The sequence below is a fragment of the Vigna unguiculata genome, chromosome 3, assembly GCF_037176805.1.
Source record: "Vigna unguiculata cultivar grain cowpea cultivar isolate G323 ecotype 2 chromosome 3, ASM3717680v1, whole genome shotgun sequence".
In the NCBI taxonomy this organism is placed as follows: Eukaryota; Viridiplantae; Streptophyta; class Magnoliopsida; order Fabales; family Fabaceae; genus Vigna; species Vigna unguiculata.
Window position 1 is genome coordinate 5393132 of NC_140794.1, and position 11512 is coordinate 5404643.

An 11512-nucleotide genomic window follows, 5' to 3' on the forward strand; every position below is an offset into this window, starting at 1 on the left:
TAAATCTGGTTCTATGAAGTGAAGAAATATACACAAGCATGATAATAGAGTGTAATTGGAGTCCTTTTACTGTCTAAAGTATTTCCATATACATGAGATTGATAAAATCTTTCAAAAGGCAAAATGACTAATAATTTATACCATATTAAATACCTAGGTACATTACTTCCAAAAGAAACTCACTCAATATACTAGCTAGCATCATCACCCTGCACCATGCTCATTGGAATCGATCATTACAAAAGAGACACGACCCCACAAACAATGCAGCTAATGAAAACTTTGAGTAAACATGACATTTAATAAAATTCTAGCATACATTATACAACGAAATACATCCTTCATTTATTTGAATTCATGCACTGATTCAAACCGAAGTCCTGCATTTGTCACCAAAAATTAAAATCCGTAAGTGTTATCTGTCAGAAGTGGTACTGGTACTGGGTAAAATCACTATAACTTAAAAAGAAAAAGCTCTTGGACTGCATGATCCTAGTGAGCTCAACAGTTCAACTCATGATTTCAGCCTTTTACGGTAAGCTGTTGCATGGGTTTGATTGATCCTGATTTCAGTTTTTAGTTGGTTTGCTTTTATAAATGTACTAGTATTCTTACCCGTGCAACGCACAGGATATCGAATTTTAAAATTAAAAATTATAGTATATTTATTTTCTTCTATATTTATTAAAATTATAGTATATTTCAAAAGTTGGTAAAATTATTAAAGTATAATTAAATTTAATATAAATTTTATTTTATAAAATTAATTAATAATATTTTAATCGATTTTATGATAAAAATGTATTTAAATTATTTATATATATTTTTAATATTTTAAATAATATATTAAGATTTAGTTAATTAAAATTAAGAAATTAAATTAAATTTTAAATGAAATATTGAGTAAAAAATGTAGAAAAATATAATAGTTAATTCTCTAATAATAAAAATGATGGACGATATAAAGAGTTAATAAAGATACAAACGTTAAACGATACAAAAAATGTGAAGAATAAACTATATAAAGGCACAAATGATAGATCGTGGTACATATAAATGTAATGTTTAATTAGTCAGATAGTACTCACTCTCTTCATATGTGTCAGTTTAGTACTCGCTTCTTTTAAATATGTGTCAATCGAGTCCCAACTTTTGAAAAAATGTCTCAATTAGGTTCCTTTCACTCTTGTAAATATTGATACCGTTAATGACGTTAATACTTTTTTTTTCAAAGGGACCACCTAATTGACACCTTTTTAAAAGCGGGTATCAAACAAAAGTGAGTATTATCCGACTAATTACACCTAAATATAAATAGTAGATTCTTTAAAGATACAAATGTTAGAATGCAAACAAAATATAAATAGTAAACAACCAAAACTTACAAAATGTAGACTATGTAGACAAATATAAATAGTACACTATGCAAAAATACAAAGGTTATACTCTGGTAGACTCCTTTATTGAAGTCTTTTTTTCACAATTTTTTTGAATTTTGAATTTCAAATTTTAACTTTGGTCCCATATTTTATAGCTTTTAAAATTTAAAATTTAAATTCAAACTTTATTACTATATATTTTGAATTTCAAATTTGACAAAATATATATATATATATATATATATATATATATATATATATATATATATATATCTTAATTTAGAAAAAAAAATATATTGAAATCGAGATCATTAGTGATTTTTATATCTTTAAATTTTTTAAGAATGTATAATTTTAACTTGTAATGATATACCAATGTCTATGTTATAAAAATTATTTTTTAAATTATTATTTAAGTTTGTGTAAAACGTAAAAAATATTTAAAAATTCATATTTAAATTTTACAATTATTTATTTATTATTTTACACCATATTTTAATTATTTTTACTATTGTTATTATTATATTATTAAGAACCACGAAGCTTTTATTCCTAAATATTATATTACTTGTTTATTTTTTATATCATATTTTTAACTTTTATTATTTTTAGTTGTGAATATTAATGTATTTCCATTAAATTTTTTCAATTTATCATTTTTTAGATTTTGATAATATATTAAATACGAACCTTTCTTATAAGTTAAAAATATTTGAAAGTTGTTTAGAGACATTATAAGAATCTATTAAAAAACTTACACTATTTCACAATTTTTTATTTGAATGTCAAAATTCAAATTTTATTAATATATTTTTGGTTTAATTAGTAAATTTCACACAAAATCCTAATTAATTTATTATATTACAATTTTTAATTAGATTTATTTATAAAAAATAGCTACCTTCTCCAAGAAACTTTGTAAAAGTTTCTAAAGTTGTTATTTTGTAATATTTACTTCAAAATATTAATTATGAAGACCACTAATTATGTATTTTTTGGGACAATGCACATTGGAACTCAAAATAGTATTGTTAGTTTTGCAATTGTATATAATTATATATTAGATTAGATACTATTAGAAATTTTGGTCATTCAAAATGACTTTTACTCTATAGGAAGGTGATAAGATTTTTTGAAGCCAGTATAAAACTTTTTCAAAAATGTATGTAGATCTTTTAAAAAAAAATCCATTTATAATTATAATACAATAAATTCAAATATAACATTGTATTGAGACACTAAAATTGGTTTTTTCATAATTAATGCTAATTAATTATAAAGATGTGTTGGAAGAACCAACATTTTATCTTGAAAGTAGTGTGGAAAGAAATTGAAAAGTTGTTTTTATTCTCCTCAACATCTTTTAATTTTTTGAAGATGAAAAATATTTTTTGAAAAATATAAAAAACATATTCAGTAAGCCAAGTAAAAAAAACAAAAGTCTTAATTTTTAATTTAGTAAATAAATGTATTTAAAGTAAATAATTTTATTTGCATTTTTTATTATTATTTCAAATTTTAAATCCAAACATTATTATTTAATATGTTAAAAGATATTTCTCACTGAATTAAAAAGTAGAGAACATCTTCGTTTCTAATAAACTAATTTTGAAATTTAGTTTCAATAAACATTTTATAATGCATTATAACATATATTTGAACATGTATTCGTGAATGTTGTATATATTTGAATATTTCAATTCAATATATATATGCACACTTATTTAATGAAAAATAAATTTATTAATAAATGTGTGCAATCAGGTTTTTTACTTTTATTATTTATTTATTGACAAATTTATAAAGTCTAAAGTAAACGTATTTCTTATATATTATATATAATAAATATTTATTTATTTTGTTATTTATTCTTCGTTATTTCTCTTTTTATCTTTGTTTTTTATTATAATTTAATTGTTGTTTACTATTCACTATTTATTCATTTATTTATAATATTTACGTTTAATAATGGTTAAACTTACAACTCAAAAGAATATTATTAGCTTTGCAATTGTATATAATATTATGTATTACATATTAGATTAGATACCATTAGTTATTTGATAATTCAAAATGACTTTTACTTAATGGAAGGTGAGAAGATTTTTGAAACCAGTGTAAAAATTTTTCAAGAAAGTAGGTAGATTTTTTAAAGTATTTTTCATTGAAAATTATAATACAATAAATTCAAATATAACATTGTATTGAGATACACAAAACCTCTTTGGTTTCTTCATAATTAATGCTAATTAATGACAAAAAGACATTGGAAGAGACCAAAGTTTACATTGGAGGTTGTGTTGGAAGAAACTGAAAAGTTATTTTTATTCTTCTTAACATCTTTTAATTTTGGAGGATGAAAAGTAAGATTTGAAACTGAAAAGTAGTGTTGGAAGAAACTGAAAAGTTATTTTTATTCTTGAATCTTTTAATTTTTGAATAATGAAAAGTAAGATTTGAAAAGTATATAAACTTCTTCGATAAGCTAGGTAAAATAAAAATAAAAGTCTTAATTTTTAATTAGGTAAATAAATAACTTTAAAGTAAGTAATTTTATTTTCATTTATTATTATTATTAATTAATTAATAAGAAATTATTAATTGATCATATTCAAAAAAATATGTCATATTTAATGATTATTCTTAAAACAAAAATTATAAAATACCTAATTTTATCTATAGAAAGGAGAAACTATTATTATTTATATAAAAATATTTACAAACTGAGTCATTATGTATTTCTTTTAATTTTAAATTATAAATCTTTTTTTTACTATGAAATTTTTAGAATGTGTGTTATGGATTTAACCTATTAAACTGTAAGAAATATTTATTGGAGCATGAGGTTTATTTTAAGTTTGTTTGTTGAAAAATTTAGAAAATTTGGATTCCACCTTTATGATTTGCATTTATTTTAAAAATGAATTGTAGTTTATAATTTTCATTTACTTCACTATTATACTTCTCAAATACTAAATATTATCTTATAAAATAACATTAAAATTATATTTGAAATTATTCACTCTCAATGCTGCAAAACGTTTTAGTAAATATCGTGTAATATTTGTAAATTCCACACCAAATCTTAATAAATTTGTTTTTACAATTTTTAATTTAATTTATTCTAAAAAAATTAGATACCTTCTCCAAGAAACTTTGGATTTTTAAAAAAAATTGATTACCTTCTTAAAGAAACTTTGTAAAGGTTTTTAAAGTGTCCTGATATGATACTTACTGCTTTAAAACATTAATTATGCAGACCACCAATTATGGTTTTTTTTACATGCCACTCCCTCACTAATTAAATGAATGTTGTATCTTCCCATGCAGACCTTCTCCAACATGCCATTTCCAACCTCTGTCAAACATAAATGTTCTACCCAAAGATTAAATTTTCTGCATTAGTTTGTGTGCTCTTTTATTCTTAGGAATTGCATAAATGTCTCGAGCACAGCTTTGCATCTTCAACAAACATCTTTTGGCTCCCTTATTCTTCTCAAACACCCACCATATTCATCCTTCCAAAAAACATTGCAGGTCTCTTATGTGAAGAATAAGATTTGGAAGAAAAAGACAAAAAAATAGAATGAAGTTTTAAAATTGAAAAATTGTTATTGACTATTATCAATATATTAATGTCATTTAATATTATATATAAAATAATTTCATAAGATAAAATAATTAAATATAAAAAATATATGTTGATAATGTTCAAAAATGCAGCTTTGAAGTATGTTACTACACTTTGTTAATTAAAGAAAAAAATAAATGAAGTTTTAAAAACGAAAGATTGTTAGTCAACTCTGTTAATAACAAAATAAGAGAATTTTGAAAGATAACTATTGATTAAACAGGTTTAAAAAATCTAAATCATCTCGCAGATAACTATTGATTCAACCGGTTTCACCTTTCTTATGTTGCTCAATGAGTTCATTGAACTATTTTGCCCAAAATCTTGATGGATGTCCTTGCCTCAATTAGTTAATGAATTTGACAGAGAAAAACTTGATCCAACTGTTAAATACTACAAAGAAAATGAGTTAGATATTACATAGGGTAGAAGAAGAAAAAATCGGACAGAAGAAGAAAAGCATTGACCTTTTTTGGTGTTCTTCAATTAGTTAATGAATGACAAAGAAAAAGATGGGTCCAACAGAAGAATAATACGAAGAAAGATAGTTAGATACGTAGAAGAGAAAACATTGGATAGAAGAAGAATAACATATACATTTTTCGCGTTCTTCAATAATTTCATAAATCTCACAAAAAGAACCTTGATCTAATAGACAAATACTACAAAGAAAAATAGTTACATATGATAGAAGAACAAAGAATGGAAGAGAATAACAAAAGTTTTTACCTTTTGGATGTTTTCAATGTGTTTAAGAATCTGACTGGAAAACATTCATCCAAAATAGAAATGCTACAAAGAAAGGTAGTGAAATATGGTAGAAGAACTAAAAATATGAGAGAAGACGAAAAATTATTACCTTTTTTGTGTTATTTTTCACAGTGTTCATGAATCTCACAAGAAAACATTAATCCAACAGAAAAATACTATAAAGAAAAGTAGTTACATATGGTAGAAGAACAAAAAAATCACAAAGAAGAAGAAAAGTTGTTACCTTTTTAGTGTTCTTCACCGTGTTCATGAATCTCACAAGAAAACATTCATCCAGAAGAGAAGAAATACAAAGAAAAATGTTTAAATATGGTAGAAGAACAAAAATCGCAAAGAAGCAAAAAAGTTGTTACCTTTTTGGTGTTCTTTGTCGTGCTCATGAATCTAAGCAAAACATCCTCGAACAGAAAAATACAACCGGAAAAAGTAGATCTGATAGCAAAACATTCATCTAACACAAAAATACAACAAAAATAAGTAGATATGAGAGCAAAACATTCATCCAAATATGGTAGAAAAACGAAAAAATGCAAAAAAGTTGCTACCTTTTTTGTGTTTAAGAATCTGACTGGAAAACATTCATCAAAAATAGAAATGCTACAAAGAAAGGTAGTGAAATATGGTAGAAGAACTAAAAATATGAGAGAAGACGAAAAATTATTACCTTTTTTGTGTTATTTTTCAGTGTTCATGAATCTCACAAGAAAACATTAATCCAACAGAAAAATACTACAAAGAAAAGTAGTTACATATGGTAGAAGAACAAAAAAATCACAAAGAAGAAGAAAAGTTGTTACCTTTTTGGTGTTTCTCACCGTGTTCATGAATCTCACAAGAAAACATTCATCCAGAAGAGAAGAAATACAAAGAAAAATGTTTAAATATGGTAGAAGAACAAAAATCGCGAAGAAGCAAAAAAGTTGTTACCTTGTTGGTGTTCTTTGTCGTGCTCATGAATCTGAGAGCAAAACATCCTCGAACAGAAAAATACAACCACAACCAGAAAAAGTAGATCTGATAGCAAAACATTCATCTAACACAAAAATACAACAAAAATAAGTAGATATGAGAGCAAAACATTCATCCAAATATGGTAGAAAAACGAAAAAACGCAAAAAAGTTGCTACCTTTTTTTGTGTTATTCACTGTGCTTGTGAATCTGACTGCAAAAGATCCATCGAACAGAGAAATACAACAAAGAAAAGTAGATCTGGGGTGCAAAACATCCATCCAACACAAAAATACAACAAAATAAATAGATCTGTCAGCAAAAAAATCATCCAACCAAGAAATACAACAAAAAAACTTAGTTAAATATGTTAGAACAACGAAAAAATGCAGAAAAATTGTTACCTTTTTGGTGTTCTTTGCCGTGCTCATGAATCTGAGAGCAAAACATCCTCGAACAGAAAAATACAACCAGAAAAAGTAGATCTGATAGCAAAACATTCATCTAACACAGAAATACAACAAAAATAAGTAGATATGAGAGCAAAACATTCATCCAAATATGGTAGAAAAACGAAAAAACGCAAAAAAGTTGCTACCTTTTCTGTGTTATTCACTGTAAACATAAGATCAAGCGAAGAAACCATTAGATCTCAGTAAAAAACATAAAGAACAATAACAGTTCGCTTGAGAAAGCAAACAAAAAAGATATCCACAAAAAAAATGGACAGATGAACGGCAAATCTCAGATGCATGTCTTTGTAAGCGTTAGTTGAAGCCTGTAAACAAAAAAAAAATGATGAACAGAACAAAACTCAGAAAAAAAGGAGATGAACTGGATCAAAAGAAGAAGATGAACAGAAGATGAGAAGGCGGTGCCAGAGAGAATGAGAAAGAGAGAGAAAGAAGAAAGAAGGCGGTGAACAAAGCTCAGAAAAAAAGAAGATGAACTGGATCAAAAGAAGAAGATGAACAGAAGAAGATGAGAAGGCGGTGCCAGAGAGAATGAGAAAGAGAGAGAAAGAAGAAAGAAGGCGGTATGAGAAAGAGAGAGAAAGAATTGAGAGAGTGGAAGGTGAGAAGACTGAGGAAGAGAGAGAAAGAAATTTTAATTAAAAGTTTCGGATTTGAATTTCTTTTCCATTTTTTTTTCTAACTTCAAAATGCTGAGAGATTGACACATCAGTGTTTTTACCTTTTGTAGATAAAAATTTGAATTTAGAAGTAGGTCAGATATATTATTCAATTGAAAAACTTACCTTTTGTTAGTTTCCAATTGTATATAGTATTAGATTACAGAAATCTTCGTCTTACTCTATGCCTCATTTCAGCATCTCGTCATGCATTTTTAAATTTTTTTAGCTTAATTTCTTGACTTTCTTTTACAATCCTAGACTTGTTTAATCTTTGCAAGGTTAATACACATTAGTTTAGATATAAGATGATTTAGTAGTCAGGAGGTTGTAACTTGTAACCCTTGGATTATTTATATGCCATTAGTTATTTGATGGGGTAGAATGTGTGTTGAGTTTCTTTGGACGTTGTTTTCTCAAACGAGCTAGAAATCAGTAACACTTTCTTAAGATGTTGTGTGATTAATTCAGTATGGAGGGGGAAGAGGTTAACCAGTTTTATTTGTATTAGTGGTTGGGTTTTTCTTCATCATGGCCTGGGTCTGACCATGGAAAGGGACTGTTGTATATGCTGGCAACTTCTAAGGTAAGGTTTTAATGCACCACCCAAGAAGATGTTATGGGTTATGTAGGTCGCGTGGGTCATATCATAGTTACAGTTTCTAATGTGAATCGAGATTATTGAAACAAATTCAAGGATATGATAGATTAGAACTTGCTAGTTTTAGTTCTTTTTTTTTGCGATTTCATCAGTCTTGAGGTTTGTTACAGTTCTTGCCGAAGGATCTAGGGTTGGATTGTTCCAAAGTTGTACAAAATTGATTTCCAGAAAATAAACTAATTTTGAACGAACTCAGGTTTTCAACATTCAAACAATATAATCTAGTTCGATAATGTTGGAATTGGTCCATGGCTTTTATGTTCAGTTCGAGAATGATATGGCCACTGTTGTCGTCCGAGATCCCACAAAGATGCTCTATCCTTAAGATTGCGCAATCACTATGGCCAGTAAACTTCGAACGTTTGATGTAATCCTAAATTAATGGTGGGGGTTGGGGTTCAATTGACTTTGAACGTTTCTTGTATGAATTTTTTTGCTTGTGTCAACAGGAATCAAGCACCACACACCCATATCTATCGCTAAGTTGTTAAAGGAATTATGTATTATGTTATTTGTGTTAAAATTTATTGTGAATATTTTTTATAGAAAATTTTGAAAATAAATTTTACTAATTTTTAAACTTTGCAATAACTGATTATTTACAAAGAAATTATATATTAAATCAAAATTTATAGAAAAAATTACTGAAAATTTTCACAAAAATATGAAAGGTGCTTAACCAGTATAAACAGCTCCAAACTAAAAATAGAAAGAAAAAAAAAAGTTTGACAACTGAAAAAACAAAGAATAAATCTATTAGACTTTGTGAGTCTAATAACCCTTGGGTACCCAGATTGAAGCCACAGTCAAAGGCCGTGACTTCCAACACAAGGCCAACCTACCCTTCTCGAATTGGACCCAATACCCTCCACCAAAGAGGCTCACCAAGAACTTGGCTTGTGAAATATTGCAAGTACTCATAGGAACACATTTAAACCCTTCCAAGGAATAAAACCCTTCTTCCCAAACCTTTCTCTCATTTCTCTCACAAGGAAACTGCCTCACACTGTCCAATATTCTGAGCCCCAAAATCTCTTTCTCTATCACCCTCAACTCCATCTTGTGGCTACCCCACACACTACTACCAAGTGAATCACAAACCGCAGTGTAGTGATGCAAAGCCTCACAGAAGAACTCCACAAAGGACATAGATTTCAGCCTAGAAAAATTAAACAGTTCTTCTTCCACCAGAACCACAAGCCTCGGCCACAACTTGCTCACACCATCCAAAAATGTTTTCACCAGTGAGAAGCTCCTGTTAGGCATCCACTGGTGTATCATACAGTTCACTACCAGTGTCTCACCAACTTCAATTCCTTGAATATCTTCTTCCCTTTCCATCATGATTTGATCAAACATGAAAGGAAAGTTGATAGAAGCTGCAAACTCTTTGAGCCTTCTTCCTGTTTGTTGAGCAGAAGCAGCACCTCTCTCGTCCACTGTGATGGCTGATACTCTGAGCGAAGTACCACTTTTCCTCATTGCAAGATCCACCATCAAGGGTGGCCACTGGATTCCCTCCATGATGTCAAAATCAACGATGTGAACACTCTCAGCACCTTCTGTGGCTTCTAAGATGGCTTGGTTTGCGGTGAAGTGAGCAAATTTCACATAGGGAGATAGCTCTTGAAGAACCTGAAACACACAGAAAGCATCTGTGTGTGTAGAAACAGCACCACGCTGCAGCAACAGTTCAGGGTCATTTGTACTTTTATAATACAGACCCTGAGCAAAGAAAAGAGCCAACCTGTTCAATAAACCATCACCGTTTTCTAACGATGATTCATTGTTGAGTTTCTCGATTATGTCTGAAGCAAGGTCCCAGTTCTGTGCCTCTACAGCTTCAGCTCCTGTTAACAAAAGATCAGCTAAACTAGTCTGTTCCATCAGCTCTGCTTGGATTCCCTTCAAATAAGAATCCCCTCCTTCTTCTTCTTCTTCTTCTTCCATTGAAACATGCACATTTTCCTCGGCAAATCCATCGCAGAGTTCAATCTCTGGTGGATCATTGTGATTCATGAAACTAAAGTCCTGGTTGTTTGTGTGTTGCAGAAGCAAACCCTCCAGAGATTCTTGACCAAACATTTCATCCATGATGGTATTTGGTGATGATATATCTTCTGTTTGAAATGGGAATGCATTTTCTAAGCAATACTCATGGAGTTGGTTCATGTAAGGAGGGCCAAATGAAAAATCAAATTGCTCGTACTCCATCACAAATGATGAAAAAATAAATTAAAGGTAGAGCTTGGTAGAAACTAAGTTGGAGTACTCTTATATATAGACAACCTAGTATTGAATTATAAAATAACTAAACAAGTAGATAGTATAGTTCTAAACTCTAATACCTGTATTGAAGTCATGACGTGTATCAGAAGTTGACAAAACTGCCTTCTAGAAGTAATTGAGGTTTAAAGTTAAAAAAATGATAATTAAAGATTAAAAATCCTTCTTTTTTAAAAAAAATATGTTTTTATAATAATTTAAATTTAGCAATAACCATGAAATTTGATATGATAAACATAATTTTTAATAATTTTAATTAATAAAGAAACGTGTTAATAAAATATTAAATACTGTCATACTGTCACAAGTATTGAAACAGTTAAGTAATCTGAATACATTATTATTACTATTATTATTATGGTGGTGTCGCTTTATTATTGGTCCCGTACTAGTGGCGAGATTGTTTGTTTTAATTGTGGTGACGATTTACACAAAGTAAACTTTTGTTTTTGTCTATTTCAATTTTAGTTATTCAATTTAATTAAAATTAATAATGTGTTTCAATTTAATTTAAAACAAAAGACAATTCGAATCTTTCTAATGACTACAAGTAAATAAATAGATATAAATAAAATTATATTGTATGGCCCATGCGTGTTAATTTTTAATCTTTATACTTACAGTACTTCATTTAATTTCCATACATACATACATATATATATATATATATATATATATATATATATATATATATATATATATA

The 11512-nt window shown here is 27.9% G+C and overlaps 1 protein-coding gene and 1 long non-coding RNA gene across 2 annotated transcripts; both read right to left on the reverse strand.

Moving 5' to 3' along the window:
• Positions 1-4348: 4348 nt before the first annotated feature.
• On the reverse strand, positions 4349-7758 carry LOC114175673 (uncharacterized). Its single transcript, XR_014993756.1, has 4 exons — positions 7135-7758; positions 6909-6991; positions 5287-6814; positions 4349-4897 (listed from the first exon to the last, which is right to left on the reverse strand). It is a non-coding gene; the product is annotated as an uncharacterized LOC114175673 (long non-coding RNA).
• Positions 7759-9208: 1450 nt separating this feature from the next.
• On the reverse strand, positions 9209-10813 carry LOC114178996 (protein NODULATION SIGNALING PATHWAY 2-like). Its single transcript, XM_028065171.2, has one exon. It carries the CDS (start codon positions 10735-10737, stop codon positions 9295-9297), a length of 1443 nt encoding a protein of 480 aa, XP_027920972.1. The 5' UTR covers positions 10738-10813; the 3' UTR covers positions 9209-9294.
• Between the last annotated feature and the right edge of the window lie 699 nt (positions 10814-11512).